The 19,214-nt window shown below is 38.4% G+C and overlaps 1 protein-coding gene and 1 long non-coding RNA gene across 2 annotated transcripts; both read left to right on the top strand.

Moving 5' to 3' along the window:
* The first annotated feature begins 323 nt into the window (after positions 1-323).
* On the top strand, positions 324-2,971 carry LOC119792657. The gene is made up of 4 exons (XR_005282019.1): positions 324-520; positions 743-808; positions 2,185-2,227; positions 2,310-2,971. It is a non-coding gene; the product is annotated as an uncharacterized LOC119792657 (long non-coding RNA).
* A 10,971-nt stretch (positions 2,972-13,942) lies between these two features.
* LOC119792656 (homeobox protein Hox-D4b-like) lies at positions 13,943-16,566 on the top strand. Its single transcript, XM_038299389.1, has 2 exons — positions 13,943-15,207; positions 16,226-16,566. Exons 1-2 carry the CDS (start codon positions 14,769-14,771, stop codon positions 16,528-16,530), a joined length of 744 nt encoding a protein of 247 aa, XP_038155317.1. The 5' UTR covers positions 13,943-14,768; the 3' UTR covers positions 16,531-16,566.
* Positions 16,567-19,214: the final 2,648 nt, after the last annotated feature.

Here is a 19,214-nt window from a genome sequence, read left to right as displayed (position 1 = left end):
ACGCTCTTTATTGGGCCTATCATGTCGCACCTGTTAAACTGTATCGTTAGGGGTTTAAACCTGATCAGAATGATAACTTAATGTGATTTCGTTTGTGCGTTTTAGCCCTAAAGCTATAATTGTTTTTAGACTACAGCGCAACGAAGAAGCTTTAGATAATCTCCATTTTTAAATGCCCACACAAAAAAAATTAAATATCACACTCATTTTTTATATTTCTTTCTCTTTTTTTTTTTTTTTTTTTTTTAAGTAATCTAATATAGCTTTTCTATATAGCGGGTATTTGTATTTCAGTGTGGGGAAAGTTAGAAAGAAAATCCCTCTTTTTTTTTCATTCCACACCTCCTCCCTGACACACTCACAGCTCTTAAAAAACGTTTTTATGAGCGGGTGCAGGCAGCAATTGGTCGCCAGTGATCATGTGCGCGCGCGTTCCGCGTGCCCTCGCGGTCATGTTTTCCTCACGCGCTCCCTGCAGCAAAGATAGGAGCCTCCGAGCGCATGCGCGCCTCCATGTTCGGTAAAGAGTTTTCCTTTCATTTTTCCGCTGTTTCTCTTTTTGCAGCTGCTCTGTTCGTTAAACGTTTCTTTTTCAAAACATCAAATTTGCAGAATTCGGGAATAAAGTCAAGATAACAGCGCATCAAACTGATTATATAAACACTGTTGGATGTTTTAGACCCATTGTTGCCCACTAGCTGTACTTCTCTTATAATTAATCCAAATATCTGATACTTCTCAGGTTTTCCGTGGATCCCAGACTGGTGCAGAGGAAAATGGAGTCCACGCATCGCGGCAAATAAACCAGGTACCGATGCTCTGGCTGAAAGTTATGGTTTAATCAATTTAGCTGCAACTGCCAACAGATCATTTCATGCATCATTCGCTGCATGCAGAATGTTATTTCGATAATGCATCACATATATCATGAGATAAACTGGTTTGCATCTAAAAAAACTGCTGTCTATGCATTCCGAGGGATTTTGCAAAGCGCCACAGTGGAAGGTTCACAAAAATTGAATTGATAATAGATCTACTTAATATTATTATAATATAGATAATAAATGCGCATCAATAATTTGAAGGCTTTTAATACCAATTGTAACATTTATTGTTTTTTTTATTTATTATTAAAATGACTCATAAGGATGTGAGACGCTGATTGAAGATTACCTGATTTTCTGCAGGTTATCTTGTTTATCCTCTTTTATACTGACCTGTTTTTAATCTATGGTTGAAGAAAAAAAGGAAAGTAAACGAATCTAGTCTTCCCTCAGAGCATGCACTTGGACAGATGGACAGGGACAGATTGGGGACACTTTCCCTACCCTGCTTTTTTTTTTTCATTGACTTTCTGTTTTACGAGGCAGCCTGACTGTTGAAGAAACAAAGACGCAGTATTTCCCCTCTCTTTTCTGTTTTTATTTCTTTTTTTTAGTGGGGGAGTTTTGCATGAGCTTTTTTTTTTCCTCTTCGACAAGGACAGCAGAGGGAGGAAGGGATGCAGAGAAACAAAGACAGTATTTCACTGCTCTTGCTCAGTGGAGCTCGACTGCCACTCAGTATTTACAACCTACTGCAATGCGGCACAGGATCGGTGTGTTTATGTGTGTGTGGAGACTCAAAAAGGGGTGGCACACCCACCCATCATCAGGGGACCCAGCTGTGCTCTAACTGCTATTTTTGAGTGACAAGTGTTGATTTCATCTGAAATTAAACTTGAAATAGGTTGAAGTAAATTGTATCAGCTGGAGAAAGCAGTCTTTATTTGAAATGTCCTTATAGATATAGGGAAATAGATATGTGTCTATGTAGAAGAAAGAAACAAAGACACAAAGGAAAGCTGGGGAGACAGTGATGCAACCAAAGAGTCAGGCTATAAATTCAAACCCTAGAGAGGTGGGAAAAGCACAGAAGAAGGAAAAATCCCAGCAATATATGTTGAAAGGTTTTTTGTTTTATGTTTGTATCGGTTGTATAAATCATAGCTGTCAATATGAGCCCATATTGAGCTTCACCGCAATAAAGTCAAATACAGATGAAGTAGCTATGTATTAAAATGGAACCCAAAACAGGTTGTTCTGATTGAACTATTAAAAAACGTCAGATGTGTCAACACTGATTATATTTTAAATTAATTTTCCTTTTTTTTCTGTGTGTGTTTTTCTGCAAACGAAATTTCAGGGTCTACATAACTAAAGCAACAGATTTCCTCCACTGGATGCAGGTAAGACTTTGAAATAAAATCAGAAAACAACCAATAAGGCTTTTTATCTATCAGAGTATATCTTTTCCCTTTTTGTTTGCAGACATCCAGATGTTACATTGTATAGTAAAGATGGAGGCCATACAGTGTAGAACTGTTTTTACAAAGGCTTTTTTTGGCTCTTTATGAATGAACCACTTTATTAAGGCTGGTTAGTGACTCAACACTGCCACCTACTGGTTAGAACACCGACCTAGCCGCATTGCACTTAATTATCTGTGCATGGAGGGGCCATCATGCATTTGTCCAAATTCAACATACAAATATATTTCCAAAATGTAAATATATGAGTCAGCATATGGGCCACTACTTAAAAAGGGAATGTTTAAATTATGACTTATATTGTTGTTGTTTTTTTTGCTTGCTGATAAAAACCTCAGAGATGTTTTAGAAGACTGGAGGAAAATAGATGAATCAAACAGCAGGAATTGGTTTTGTACTGTTTACATGTTTACAAAAACCCTAAAGGTGTCATCGCTGTTTGCATATCACCGGGGAAAACTAGGAGCTTTGCATTCTGGTAGCAGTAAATGTGATATACTCGCTACCCCGGACACACTTCTGTCAGAGAGTGGCACTGCACTGCCTATACAGAAAGCAATACCCAGTGACTGCAACATCAGGAAAAAAGAACATGAGAAACTAGAGAAACACCAGGGCCTCAGAGAAGAGCTTGAGAAAACCTGTAAGGTCAAGGCATCAGTGGTAACCGTGGTCATTGGGGCCTTCGGGGCAGTGACCTCCAAACTGGAGGAGTGGTTACAGCAGATCCCTGGAAATACATCAGAATATGGATGAAAATATCCCTGTGTTTTCACACACAGGGATATTTTCTATCAGAAAACTTTGCAAACATATAAAGACCTCTTACTTGGTCAGTGCACCTTTTGCACGAATTAGCCAGTAAATACTGCGAGGTCCAGCGTTATTTAATAGGGGTGTTCAGCTCTTGCATCTTCCTCTTGACAGTTAAACTTACTTTAATCTGAAAACAGGACCAATTGCTACCTATGCTTTCGGGATAATAGTTTCCAATGTCCAAGTTACCAATGTCACCTTAGACTTTCAAAACGACCTGCATATTAAAAACCTCTCAAATTGTATATTCCCAGTGCACCACCTTGTTTAGTGCTTCCTTCCACCAAACTTTCCATATATATATACTATAAAGCACTCTTGCACTGCTCTTTTAAGGCCTGTGGAGGTTGTGAAGGGGTGGTTAACTGTCAAATCAACTCTGATCCCCATGATAATCCAGGGATTAACATGCGTTTCTGTATCAAAAGCTTAGTTAGAGTATATTAAGTAGAGTAGATTAAAGCCATTAGATACTGCAATTAGTTGAACACCCATCTTCTCAAAGATAAACAGAACTCTAGGGTTTTGTTTTTATTAAAATGGGATTAACTTGTTGATTGAATTGAAACAATGACTTTTTGATTATATTAGAACTTGTAGACATGTCCATCTTTATAAGAGAACAACTGCGCACAAACCACCATAAGAAAGTAAACGGTGCAGATTTGATGAATAAAAAGCAGCTTGCCTGCAGTGCAGCAATGTGGTGCATTATATAAACACCAGAGGGCGCCCTAGACTTAAGGATGGTTTTCTACGCTGCAGATTCGGTTCAGCCTCAAAAGGGAGGCTCCATCTTTACCTTCAGCTGCACCAGCTCCGAGGTCGTGGTTTGTTTCACCCATTTTACCTTGTATGCCCCCCGAACAGAGCTGCATCCCTCCAGCTGCTGTAGCAGATCAGTTCATCATATCAGCACTGAAAGGTGCGTCATTACGCACAATATTTGCGTTACAATCTTATTGGTTGTTCTGCGCTCGCATTTCTGGATATTTTTTAATGAAAATGTTTTTTCATTATTATTATTTAACATTATATTGTTGAGTGATTACTGATGATATTAGGGTGTTTATACATTCCGATCAGACATATATACATCTGCAACCTAAACAGGTGCATATTTGGGTTTGCAGTAAAAAGTGTTTGCAACTTCTCCCTGTCCTGTTTTTACAGTCCAACCCCCCCCAAAAAGCATGTTGGCAAAGCAGCTAAAGCAAGCAAAGCTGTGTCCAGTTTGACACACAGAGCCGCAGTGTGTTTTCACAGAGCTTGTTTATGGCTTTATTGCTCCCCATTTACGGAAATCAAAGCAGGAAACAAATGTTCCCGACAGCATTCCAGACACATCCGGAAAAATGCAAACAGTGTCCAGTTTCTGCTTGTTTTTGGAGCAAAACGACAAAGGGATGCGTCTCTTTAACGCGCAGGATTCAGATTAGATGTTTTTAATCCATCAGTTTAAGAAGAAGATAATCATTGAAAGGCAGAAGATTGGTTCTACTAGAGCAAAACAAAGAAAAGAAAGAGCCCAGATCAGTAATTATCCAAAGCACAGCCCCCCCGTAGACCAGATTAAAGGTCTGTTCCCACTTTTCTTCTTTGGCGCCATTATCGAATAAAGTGGCTTTCGGTGCAGGGCCCTAATAATTTATGAACCCATGTGGGAGCAGAGGAAAAAAGGCGGAACACGTGACGGTAATAAAGTGTGTTTTATTGCTGCCGTTTGACAAGCCCCAAAATATAACAGAGAGAGAAAAACCGAGAGACGGCCAGATGGGACTGTGGCAGATATTTGTCCGAAATCAACAGATTGCGGCTCTCTGGACCTCTGCGGGGACGGATCTAATAATCAGCCTGCACCCGCTTCCTAAACAGGACTTTCTCCTACATTTTTTCCCTGCAGAAACCAACGTGTTCTAACGCGAGATCGACACACAGCGAGTAAGTACGAGCGTTGTTTTCATATTTGGCGCAAATATCAAGTTATAAATATGGCAAAAAAGGAGGGACGGCGGATGTTTGAAGTGTGAGGGGTGTTTCCCCAGAAGTGAAGCGAGGGCCGGGGAACCTCCCCAGGGGGGCCCCACTGTAGATGTGAGCGAGGGCCTCAGAAATCCACCTGTAGTCCAGAATCAACTCATCTAAATAAATCAGAAAGTCCAGTTAAGACTGTAAAACACAACAGAGTGTGATGGAGAGGGAGATTATATGTTCGTTTGTGGTTTAGTGAAATGCCAGGATTGAGGCTTTGTGTAATTACTCAGTAATTACTAAAATAATCCATGGGAAAGATTTTTTTGTAATAATAAAAGGAAATCTTTAAAAATAACACATTTCTACTAACAAAAAAACAGATATTCAGAAGTTTATCTTCCGAATTTACAGACATTATTTGTGCAAAATAATTGACATGGATCAGCAAAACTATTTTGGATTTGTTTTCAGGATATCTTAAAACGCAGGAAAGCACTGAATTTTAAAATGTAGTGGAAATATATTAAAACAAGGCAAAAAAAAATAATTCCCAAATGAAATAATGTATTCCAAAGAATATATATCACCACCATACATTAAAATAACGTATGTTGGTATTAAAGTAATTTAAAATGGAAATTTAATATTTTAAAGTGTTTTCATGGTGCCTTAATATTGTGTAAAATACATTTTTAGTTTTTAATAAACTAAATGCGATCAAAATACGTATAGGATAAACAAAAAGGATGAAAAAAAAATTTATTTAAGCTTTCATTTTCTTTAGTTAGTCGAAATATGTTCGAGTTAAAGCAGCTCCAGTCTGCGGATGAAAGCTTTGATCAGATTCGTGCAGATTACATCTGACGAACCTAATCACACAAAATAAGAGTTTTTTTAAACTATAAAGTTTTTTTTTTTAATTATTAGTATTCTTACAATTTGAATTTTAAACAAGCAATCGGCGTTAAGTTTTAGTATCGAGTTATTTCGAGTGTATTTGTGTAGTTTCAATAAAAATATAAATAATAATTCTATCCTAAAAAAATAATAAATAAATAAATATATATATATATATATATATATATATATATATATATATATATATATATATATATATATATATATATATATATATATATATATATATATATTTGCAAAAGACTATTTATATTTACTACTTCTATTTACTGAAATAAGTGCATTAAAGCCGAATGAATTTGAAGCCAGTAGTCCGCATGCATGCCAGATAAATCATGCTCCTCTCCATCACCGCGCGCTTCTATTAACTATCAGATCTATTTATAAAATGAGCGCCTGGAGCAAATCTCCAGCAACGCTGTTTTATTTCCTAATTAAAAGCTTCCTTTAATGATCGAGGAGGGTGAAGAGTTAGATCATGCGAGCTGGAAATAGATTTCACTGATTTCCCAATGATTGTGATGCCTCGTTTATTTATTTATTTATTTATTTTTTTCATCGAAATTCGTGAGTCAGCATTATTTACTGTGAGGTTTTTATTTATTTATTTTTTTTGTACTTGCATTTATTTTTGCTGTCTTCGTGGGTAATATTCCAGTCCATTTCATTTTTGGTGAATTGACACCCCCTCTCTTTTAGCGTTTCATCTGCCTCATTTACAGTCGCACTGTGCGCCCATGCGCGCCGCTCAGCCTGCAGACCAGGGCGCATGCGGCTCCCAGGGCTTGGAGGTCGCAGTTAATGTCTAAACCGGGTTAAAGCAGCACCCAGCTCGGCTTTGACCCGGTAGCAGGCCGGGGGTGGAGGGGTGAGCCGGCGGTCAGCCTGTCTAAGATGAAAAAGTGAAACGACCCCAGAAAGAAAAGCCACAACTGAATGGCGCTTTTCTCTCCCTCTATACCTACTGAACTGAGAGGAGAGGTGAGATCCAGACCCTTTACTGCCACGCAGAACCCGCCGTTTGCGTTTATCTCAGCTCACATCTGCGGATGTTTTATTTGCAACATGCGCAGAGATTAATTTCAAAGTGGGAGCGAAGTTATAAGCATGAACAGAATCAATATTTAGAGTCTAAATGATGCCAGGAGATGATATTGGCAACAAAGGCTTGGTGTTAATCAATACCCTGTGAGTAATTCACTCCCCTGCAGGAGCGCATTGGACTGTTTTCTAAAGAAAATGGAAAATAACGAACATTTAAAGCAGCAGAATATAATATGAAGTTTGAACACTGCTGCCGCCCCCCCTCCCTTTTTTTGTTATCTTAAGGGCCGAGCTCGATTTTTGCACAACAATCATCCAAAACCCGCGCCAAACAATGGCCCTGGCAACTCCCGCAGGCCGCGTGAACTCTGCGTGGCTTTCCCCCCGCAGCCAGCTCGCGCCCCCGCGCTGTCCTGTCCAGCGGTCTGAGGACTAATGAAACAAACGGTGAAGCAGCGGTCAACGCTTCTGCCTGACCCTCTGGATGACCTGACGGCAGCTAGGCTACATTCTTAGAGAAGAATGCTCTTTGAAACAACCAAGCATCGCTCCCATTCCCTCGTGTTGTTGTTGTCCCGCTAGAAAAAAAGGTTTGGTAGCCTCACACAAGGTTCAAAACTCCATTCAGAGGTGCGATCAGCTAATGACTCCACGCTCTCCATTTAACCGGGGGAACCTAAGCTGGAATAATCCTGAAAAATGAACCTTCTTTGGACACTAATAGTTAAAGCTGAATGTTTTTTTTTTCTTTCTATGTGCATCTGCAGAAAAGGGAAGCTTCATTTCTCATCTGGACCATCACCTCCTCCCAGTAAAAAGGCAAAGAAAAGACAATATTGCCTTCTGGATGAACAATTAGGTTAAAAAAAAGATCCAATTTGGGTTCATTTGCTGACCTTCTGGGTCCAGCTTCAGTTCTTCCATTAAATCACCCAGGATGAGCTTCTGAGTGCCCACGCTAAAAATAAAGTAAAATAAACGATTTAAAGTGAAACACAAAAGGATTTTCAGCAATATCACACTGGATTCAAATTAAAATAACCTCTGGCCTATTTTTCGTTGACCAGTATTGAGATGATCAAATCAGGTCCTATATATTCTTCTTAAACACAAATAACAGTATATCTGGACTTATTGAATCGCAGCTTTCAACACAAAAGCTACAGTTTTCCCATATAATTTCAATCTATATCCATTTATAAGAAGAAGAAAACACTAAAAAGAAATAAAAATGTAATTTTTGACCAGGATATGGATGCTGCATATTGTTACTATTCGATAAAGTGCCTAAATATGGAAAACACCAGAAATTACTTTTTAAAGCAGGAGCATTTATGCTTCTCTTCTTAACCTGCCCTTCTGGTGAAACCGAACCTCTTAATTGAATGTGTTTGATGGCATCAGTTGAGAGTCCTGACCGACCCTGGAAGGCAGTGAACATTTCGCTTTCTTTGAGCCCACTCCACATTAGTAGGATATAAAATAAGCACAAATCTGGATTTGATACAAATGAAAGCTAATTATAATAATAATAGAAAAAATAAATAAGTAAATTATCAGGCTGCCCCCCAACAGTTGCCTCTCTGGATGTAGAGCCATGTTACCCTAAACTAAAACTGCTTGGGTCAAAAATCTACTGGTCCACCTTTGCTGATTTAACATATCAGAGTTTTGATTCAAGAGATTTATTTTGACAGCTTTATTTTAAATACCAAAACAGCTTAGTTAGTTCATGAATGTTGAACATAGCTAGCATTAGCTTGGGCGAATGTTTTCTTAACTTATTGTTAAACTGTGAGCCGAAGTCTTCACACTCCGCCATCATGTACACCTCCTTTAATTGTTTTGTATGTCATCCTGTGGAAGAGGTTCAGTTCTCAAATTCAAAATGGCGGTCTGAAAAGAAGAATGACGCTTCTAGATTCTTCTCTAGCCCAACGACATTTGTCCCAGTTGTAACACAGAATTTGAGTATTTAACTAATAAATTACTTCCGTCGTACAGAAGAAACAGATAACAGCAATTTTTATGTGTTTGTGAACTAATGTTTCAAAAGCAATGAAATATATTTTAATATTTTAATTGTAGGGCAACGGTGGTTGGATGGTATTGATCCGAACGGTAAACCGAGCTAATATTTTAGCATATGTAAATTGGACAACTGGTAAAAAACAGGTGGTTTGCAGTTAATAAAAAATTTGATTACTGTCCAACCTTAGCTGGGATATAAAAAAGATGTCTTTGGATGTCCCGTGTTTGGACCAATTGGATTTTTTTTAGGATAAGTGTAGCTATTGTTTTCAACTTTCCTTCTGCGTAATATAAAAGTAATCAAGCTTCACTCAAAGTTTCGCTCAGAGCAACACCACCCCCTTTTTTTCTTCTCTGGCCCAACAAATGGTTCTGATAAAGTTTTCACCAACTGCTTATTCAAGCAGACATGGGAACTTAGTTTGACATGTAAACAGCTACAGAATAAATGTCTACGAGAGAACAGAACATTGCTCAAGGCAAGAAATGGAAACATAAACCTCCAAAGGCATCCTGACCAAAACCTGTCATACACATGGACAATTATGCAACTGTCCATAAGATTCATAATAACCCTGATCTGCATGTGAGTAATGATAGCACACTGTGTGAATGGAGCAATAAATTGATTCAAATTCAACACATTGCTGATTATTTACATGTGTTTTACTTTTGCCTTGTAATTGATTGTTTTATGGATAGGCTTTTTAAGCTAAAACAGTCTGCCCGACAACACCAATAGTAAGCCTGCTCTTGTAGAGTTCGATTTAAACAGCCCTGATTAAAACTTTTGCAGAACTTTAAGCTGATGGCAGATGTGGAGCCGTAAACATTTATGGAAGCTGGGAACCATCATGAATGCCAAGTTGGGTTCCGCCCCTAAGGGCTGAAATCCTTTCGGGGAACTGAGATCCCCCTTCATGTCCAAGCTTAGAAAAGACCACCAGCAGCCTGTTCACTTGTTTACCAGCAACTCTGGCGATGACCAGCCTCCCCTCTGGGTCTGACTGCGTTACTTTAACTAAGAGAGTCTCCGTTCCATAAAGTAAAGCGTCTTTCTTTTCTGGCACACTTTATTTGTTATGATCATCGAAAAAGAATATTAGACAATTATAACCTGATTACAAATGTAGGTTTTTTTTGTAATAATGCATGTATAAAGGGGAAAAAAGTCTGTATATATAGACCTTGGCCTGTATTAAAATATAGCTACCCTCTGAAATAGATTTAACCCTTTATAGGGCACTCAGTGAAATCACAATTTCAAGCCAGTAATGTTATTTGAATCCAGGACAAGACCTTATGTTACAAGACCTTTGTAACATTCAAAAAATATGGATATTTTGATGGCAAAAATTAATTTCAATGTCAATGTAACAACATTACTTTTTTTTTTTCGTGTCAGAAAAAAAATGGATGGATGTAATATCAAGAAATGCCAACTTGCCTGAATATATTAAGAAAAATAACAAAAGTGCATCTATAAGAAATTCAAAAAACACTGAAAGTGAAAGAAACACATTTTATTTGGTACAGCATAACCTTAGAGGCATTAATGCTGATACTGCCACTTACATTTTGTAGTTTATAAACCTAAATATAATTGTTAACATGGCTTATTAACTTTTTAACTTTACTTTTTAACTTTTCATTTAGCTTTTTACCCCATTTTTCTTGACTTGTTAACCTTTTTATTTCAACTTAATTTACAGTAGGTAATATATCATTCAAGCGCTCATCTAATTGGTCAAATAAAATTGACCAAAAACAGTAACTTGTCCTATAAAGGGATAAACTGTAACGACCCACAATAATTTGGTCTACCACCTTGATTGAGTAGAATCGGGACATCACTCAACAGAACCTGTCTGCCAACATAAAGTAGGCTAAGATATCTGCATAACAAAATATATCCATACCATAAAGTATCTCTAGAACCTTCTCTGGAGAGGCAGCCCTACAAAAATTACTCCAAGAGAGCAACAACAACTCAAGAAGGTCACAAAGTAACCAAGAACTACAGCCTAAGCAATGCAGGCCCCAATCACCTCATATTATGTTGGTGATCTTGGATCAGCATTGAAGAGGAAACTGGTCAAGAACAGCATGGGCAGGGGAGTACCAAGGTGAATACCCCAAGAAATAACCCAAAATAATACATCTCATTTGAGTTGAAAGCCTCTTGAGGATGCCCAACAATTTTTAGGAGGTAGGAAAGAAATTGTTGATTTATGAAACAAAAGTGGCATTGCTCTGGAGGATGTTGGAACAACAGGACATTGAACAAACATCAACACATGGTGGTGGTGTGATGGGGGATCTAGGGATGTTTTTCTATAAGGAACTGTATGAATTTTGCTCTCACATAGAAAGTTCTGGAGAAAACTGTACAGTTATTAGATTGTGACAATAAGCTCAAGCACAATTGCGTTGCGTAACCTACCAAGAGTCGAAGCTTAGACTGAAATCGTATCAAGATGCTTTACTCCGACCGTAAAACCGTTTGTTTACTCTTTACCATCCTCCAGTGGCCTCAACTTGAAGCCATGTTGTTGGGAAGCTTTTTCCCTTTGCAGTTAAACTCAAAATTAAAAACATTTTTTTATTTACTTAGGTCACAATCGACTCATTTTAGGAACAGCTGTGAAACAAAACAATGGAGAATTATGTAAGGACCAAATGCCTTTGCATGGCAAGGTACTCAACGTCTACAAAGCAGAACTTCTCAATAGATCAAAATCTAAGTATGAGTAACACGGATCATGAACAACCAAAATGTAACTTTCATTGTTTTAAGCCTATAAAAAACATCAACGATATGGTGTCTCCTAAAGAGGCAAGTGACGTTGAGTCTTGAATGCTTTAACATCTGGTTGGCCAAAGTCCACTCCTATAGGCATATTAGTGAACAGTAGACAACTTCTTCTGTCTTTCTTTTTTTTCCCCTCTGTAAATGCCTATTCAACTGAGCTGCTGACATCTTTAATGTTCTATCTGGTTTTCAGTTATTACACACATCTATCATAATTTATTCTGTATGTCCTATTAATGAGGTATTGACGTCAAAGAATTCCAATGTTGGTTTCTATTAAAACACCCAAAGCTATTGAACTGCAGGATTGTATGAAAGGATAGGTTGGTAGTTTTAATGTTTTCAGGGCCACATCCTGCCGATATGTCTTCCTCCAGGTCAATAAAACCGCTGAATCAGATCAAATGGGTCTAAATCTCTTGACGAGGAACAATCCAAGGAGCCATTAGCAGCCAACCATGAAGAGATCCTTCGCCTATATATACCCTGTAGAACCGAATGTGTGTGGAGCTGCCTTGGTCACAGATTGGGTTCTAGGGGAGTCTATGGGCGATGACTTGCCATCAATCAAAATCCCTGACAGGGGAGGAAAAAGGGTCGACCGTTTGCCGTTCTGCTGCTGCCGAAGGAGCTCATCCTTCCTCAGATTTCTTTCATCTGCTGAAACTCGGTAATCTTCGAGGTGACATAAATCTGCTTTGGTGTTGGGTTAGGCTTCAGTAAGGTGACACGGACATTAAGCTGTCATGTCTCTTTACACAAGTTGAGCTACATGATTTGTTCAGTGAGAAAAATGGGATTATGCCACTAGATCGAATTTTCCTGGCATTTTGGCCCACTTAGTTAGGTCTTCATTAAAAACACATGAGTCGGGTTGTGCAAACCCAATGATTTATTTGTGTGCTCACTAAAACATACAGTGTTTTGGCGTGATGCACTCACACCGCTTTAACTTTTGATTATGTTGTCACATTCTGTCAGTATAATTTGATAGGTAATGTTTAAGAAATATAGGTATAACTGGGCTTTTTTGGCAAAAAAATATCTATTGCATTGTCACATATTCGCTTTTTGTTCAGTTTGTATGCTGTAACTCTAACTTGCCTCTAGTCTTTTGGAGCCTCTAATAGTTTTTTCTTCCAGGATTGTTTTCATTTATCTCCATCTATCTCCCCATCAACCGATGAGCTTCCCTGGGTGAAGGGGTGTGCTCAGGAATGATGTAGACGTTGTTCTTTTTATGGGGGTTTGCAACGGAAAATGATTTTTTTCATGTGGGTCTCCGTGGACCACCTTATTGAGTTGCTATATTCCCTACATAGCCTGTGGCAGCATTTTAAATGCAGAATTCGTTCATTGTCTACAGCCAATTAGTATCTCTTGCTCCATAGGAGACATGTTTCTAGCTCTATTTAACATTTTTTGTTCTGAAAACTGCAGAAAAGAAAAATGCACCAAAGAAATAGCATAGTTTTCAAGAATCACCAAAAGTTTTTAGAATGTATGAACTATTTTATATCGAGGGTTTAGATGGCTTTTTAATGTCAAACCAAATATGAAACAGATTTGTTCAAGCAGACAAAAATGTGCCAAAGCAGATTTTTATCTGATCAGGGGCTCATTATAACCCCATTTAGGCTAATGACTCATTAGATGAGATAACCTTCATATAGGTATTAGTTCAACCTTCACATCTGTTTCATCCTCATCAGGGTCCTTCCTCCAACCAAGTTCTCCCCCTTCCCTTTATTAACAGATAGAAGTAAAAATGTTATTAGCTGCAACTTCAGACCTGCTATCCGACAAGACCTCCCTGTTACTACAGGGAATAAAAACTTTATTTATACACCATTCTTAAATGTGAAAACTGCTTTTTACAGGATTTATCGGATCTTGATCATGCTTTCATCCTTATTGTTCTTCTCTTCGTGTGAGGGCTCAGATTTAACATATATTTTCCATTAGTTTTCATCAAGCATAATTAACGTTTGTCTTTTTCTTTTCTTTCTTTAAAAAAAAAAAAAAGGTTTCATTTTTCTCTGCCTCTGCATCATTTTTTTTAAGGCACACCAATGCATCCTTCCCCTCCTTCCCTCCCCCTAAAACACCTCGGCCTGACCCCGGCCCTAACAAAAAGCCAACTACTAGTCACTGTCTGGGAACCTTTTATCCCCTTTATTTCTTTTATTTTTTGGGACCTTTCTGACCGGCCAGGTTTTTTTGTTGTCCGCCCTTTTGACTCTCCACAAGGCCAAATATGGCCCCCGCCGCCCCTCAATATGGGCGAGATAAATTTTTTTTTCAGCCCAGGCCATCTGTGGGGTGAAGAAGTCATAAATCTACAGTCCGAAAGGTGGGAGGAGCACATAGATAGATAGATAGATAGATAGATAGATAGATAGATAGATAGATAGATAGATAGATAGATAGATAGATAGATAGATAGATAGATAGATAGATAGATAGATAGATAGATAGATAGATAGATAGATAGATAGATAGATAGATAGATAGATAGATAGATAGATAGATAGATAGATAGATTGTTGTTGTTGTTTACTATAGGTATGTCCTGAGATTTTTCAGGGTCCACTGCCGTCAAATCGTGGTAATTTTCCTAAGCTGCAAATCTTCATTAGCTCCCTGATGAACATTTTTTTCTCCCCAAATTATCCCATTACGTCTGACATAAACATCCCAGCGTGCCGCCTCTCATTGGCTGGCTGATTGACCACGTGACCCGCGCGGCCGTCTGTCTATTTGACAGCCGCAGGATGGCTCGATGCCAGAGGGGGAAAAAGAGACAGAGAGAGGGGATAGAAAGAAAAATTAGTATTCTCCTACTAGCTTCGCTATAAATCAATCATGGAGTCCTTCGTGGTGAGCTGTAAATACGCGGAGCCGCAGTTCCCGCCTTGTGAAGAAGATTACAGTAATTTTAGTGACCAAGGGGGGTATTACAACAACCCCCAGGACAGTGGCAGTTATGCGGGGGGCTATCAGCCAATGCAGCCCCCTCCGCCTGCATACGCATCACAACAAACCGGCTACCAACTGTCTGTGCAGGGCCATCACCGGGAGGATGCAGAGGAGCGGCCGCAGCACCACACTACCACCTATCCGGTGTACAGAGAGGCAGATGGGCCCGAGAAGGAGAGGTTCCCTGCAGGCGAGCTGCAGTGCCACCAGGCCTGGATGACCTGCGCCAAGCCCGCTCAGGTGCAGAGGAAAGCGGCCTGTCTGGGTAAAGACAAGCCGCCCATTGTGGTCTACCCCTGGATGAAGAAAGTACACGTCGCGCATGGTGAGATCCATCATCAAATCTTTCTTTCTTTCTTTCTTTCTTTCTTTCTTTCTTTCTTTCTTTCTTTCTTTCTTTCTTTCTTTCTTTCTTTCTTTCTTTCTTTCTTTCTTTCCATTTGTGAGCATCTTCTTTTTCTCTGTCGAATAATTTACGACCTCAGCGAGAGGAGGCGAGAATTACAGCCCCTATAAAGTTTTACGACCCTGCTGCAGCGAGTATAGGCGAACCGTGTGTGTGTGTGTGTGTGTGTGTGTGTGTGTTGTTAGGCGGTGTGCATGGAAATTAATGTGCAGCGATGCGGACAAACAAAAAACCTGCGAGTTAAAAGTACACAGACAACAACAACAACAGAAAATCCTTCTTGGATCTGTTCCCGGTCGACCACAAATGAGCACTAAGCACATAGAGTAAAAAGATAACTGCTGTGATGTTTATATAAGGCTTAGATACGCTGATTTACTTTGATTTAGAGTAATGGTGATGAATGAGGCCGTGCTGGCATATTTATTTAGGTATTTTATTCATATTCGGATTTGATATAGGCCTATATTAATATAAAAATAGCAATAGTAATGTCGGTAATAATCGCGTGGAATTAAGTATATTTAGCCTATTGATTTAAAAAAATTTTATTGAACATTTATTTTGATTATTTATATAGTGTTAACAGCATTTTAAGTTATAATTGATTTGTTTATGTGTTTCTGTATTTTTAGTTAAATTCAAAACGTGCTGTAACAATTGTTTAACACCAACCACATTGGCTTTTACTACAACTTTTTATAATAACAGAAATTGTTGTTATAATAATATTAGCCAGTTTATAATTATTATACATTTGTTTTATTTTTTAAATTATATTTAAACAAATTTGTGTAATTTAATATGTGTTTTAAGAATATTCTTTAAAATATTTATTTATATTGACGACGAAATATTTATTCTCAGCAAAATAAAATATAAATATATTTATTGAACTTTTATATTGATATTTTATATTTTGATATATTTCTCGCAGTCAATCCAAATCACGTCGGCCCGGAACCAAAGCGGCTGCGCACGGCCTACACGCGCCAGCAGGTCCTGGAGCTCGAGAAGGAGTTCCACTTCAGTCGCTACCTCACGCGCCGCCGCCGGGTCGAGGTGGCCCACGCGCTCTGTCTGTCGGAGCGGCAGGTGAAGGTGTGGTTCCAAAACCGACGCATGCGCTGGAAGAAAGACAACAAGCTGCCGAACACCAAAGGAAGGAGCAAAAGCAAGAAAGCGATGGACAGCAACAAAAACAGCGACAGCAGCACCGTGAAGACGGCGATAACAGTCTGAAAAGAGGCTGTTCAGTCCGAAAACATTTGAGCCGCTAAAAAACATCCATTAACACCAAGAAATCTTGATCTTTCTTATTATTCATAATATTATTATTTTAAAGAAGCTGCACCATATGAATAATCAATGAATGTATGATGGCAACCTGAGCGGTTTCAGACGGCCTGTCAACAATTACTCCCCACCCCAGATACAAGAGATGTTGAGTCCTTTGGAGAAAACAGGGTTTTTATTTTTTACAGGGTAAAAAACCAAATTATACAGGGTTTTTTTTAATAGCTACCTAGAAATCTAAAACTGTCTATAATTTATGTGCGCGTTACCAAAATGGTCAGCAAGCCGCCGCTTATATAAACAAGACCAAACTGTTCAGCGGCTGCAGGACAATTGTTGGATAAATGTTTTAGCAGTTTGTAGGAAAGTAGCCATATGTATTATTTGTTTGTTTGTTTTTTTTAATCATAATAAAGAAAGGGATAATGCGTTTTAAGGAACAAGTTAAAGACCAGCTAAATTTTGATGCACATTGGTGTCAATTAAGCTGATTCTCTCAGGGTTACATGCTCTCACAAAAAAAAAAAGATAAAATAAAATAAAAAATCTTCCCAAAATATTTTATTTGTCAATTTCCATTCATTTCCCCCCAAAGAGAAATACTTGTTTTTCCCATTCCAGTTTAATACAGCTTAAAAGCCTGTATCTATTTTTTAAATGTTATTTTTAAGCGCATTTTACTCCTTGATTGACTATTTCCCTTTGCTAATTGTACGTCCATCGTTTGAAAACAGAATCTCATGTTGTGCAAAATTTTTATATGTGTAAATGTTTTTTGATAAAATAGATGACAAAAAATAAAGCAGAAAATTTGTCTTTTTTGTGCATTGTTTTTTTTTTTTTTTTTTTTTTTTTTTTTTTTTTTTACCTTGTAGAGGGCCAAAGAGAAAAAATCGTCAATACATCACACTTACCTAATTAAAAAAAAACATTGTGTCTGCAAAATTGAAACCCATATAAGTATTCCAATTTATTAAACAAAGTGATGCTCTGTAGAATGCACGATCTTTGTTTGAACAGTAATCTAAGCCTGTGGAGAGGAGCCAGTATTCTTCCAATTTTGAGTTCAGTTATTAATATTCCAGCTCTTATAAACTCCTCGCCCTGGTTGAGACTTCTTGTAGGTGGTAACTTGGTGGTCTGTAAGAAAACAAGGGTCTATGCAAACCCATGTGGTCCTCTGATGGAGTGTTGATAAGTGGGCTCAGAGAACTGAGAGCAGACAATAATTGGCACTTTCCGGTGCAGAAGCGGTCTGAGAGCGTAGTGGAGGCAGGAAGGGGCTGACAGAAACACATAAACTCAACACCGGCAACAACTGCATCTTTCCATTGCTTTGTCGTGTCCTATAATATGTGGTGATCCCTTTAATCTGACGCAAACAAATGAAACATATAAACAAAAACTCTCAGGGTGGAACCAATCTGAACCTGCTGTAATCACCAAGACTTTTATGATGCATAAATTAGTTGGTCAAGCATTCAGCAACATATATCAAAGCATCCATCCATTGTTTACCTCTGCTTATCCGTGCAGGGTCGCAGGGGGGGCTGGCGCCTATCTCCAGAGGTGGGGTACACCCTGGACAGCTAGTTTATCAAACCCTCACTGCTTTCCCCATCCGACTGGGATGACCCAGGAGCGCCCCTGTATGGTAGCATTGGGTACTGCATGCAGGCAGGTAGAGGAAAATAAATAGCATTTAATCGACATTTTAAACCACACAGAAATCAAATTAGTATATGACTGTTGAAAAAACTAATAATGTTTTTTCCTATAAAAATATAAAATGCGTGGCATGCTTTACTCCAACTTCGAAATAGAAACCAATGCTATCAAATGTTGATATTCAGCAGTTTAGTTAATAAAATTCACTTTTTAATATAAGATTTAATACTACAAATCTATTCTAAGGGTTACATTATAAAGCAATATCAGAAATTTGGAACATTTCACAGAGTACTGTTCAGTCAGTAATCTAAGACTAAGAGACTGAAGCACAACACCAGGACACCAAGGTGGGCACTTCGGTTGGAGAATCTGTTGACATTGGCTTTTTGTAGCGTTAGCAGTTTGCTGCAAAAGTGGCAAGAACGACAAAGCAAAACATGTAGGTGCACTGGTTAAAGGAACCAGAACTGAAGTTTTAAAGAAAAATGGTGTAGCCAGAGAAGGGTTTTAGTGGTGGCCAGGCAGGGACTAGTCTGTACTGAGGGGTGAGCGATCCACTGCCTTAACCAGTTTAGGGTTAATTTACACGTTACAAATTGGAAAATGAAGGATAATTTTTTTTTTATAAAGGTAAGGCAGATCTTCCTGAAGTCCTGATAAATATATAAATATACACATCTATGCTTTCTAAATTAAAGCTCCAAGCAGGAGCAGTCTTAGAGATTCCATGAGAAGAAAAAGGCCTCAGCATTTACTTAATCATATTTAGTTACTTTTTACACAATTGTTTCATGTTAGCAGGGTAGGACATAGCACAACCGTGTTAAAGTAACTGATTAAGTAAATGCCAAAGGCAAATGCATGATTTCTTTTAGTGAAAGAAATGTAGACCAAAGTGTATGATTATTGTGCAATAAGGGGAAGAGCAGGTAACGTGGTCCTGCACCACAAAATGATAT

The sequence above is a fragment of the Cyprinodon tularosa genome, unplaced genomic scaffold (assembly GCF_016077235.1).
Source record: "Cyprinodon tularosa strain WSP-4 unplaced genomic scaffold, ASM1607723v1 ctg428, whole genome shotgun sequence".
Taxonomy (NCBI): Eukaryota; Metazoa; Chordata; class Actinopteri; order Cyprinodontiformes; family Cyprinodontidae; genus Cyprinodon; species Cyprinodon tularosa.
This window is presented reverse-complemented; position numbering and strand designations above follow the sequence as displayed.

Coding starts and splice junctions, on each gene's coding strand:
- LOC119792656 (XM_038299389.1), top strand. CDS start 14,769: ATGGAGTCCTTCGTGGTGAGCTGTAAATACGCGGAGCCGCAGTTCCCG. Junction 15,208..16,225: donor GAAAGTACACGTCGCGCATG/GTGAGATCCATC, acceptor TATTTCTCGCAG/TCAATCCAAATCACGTCGGC.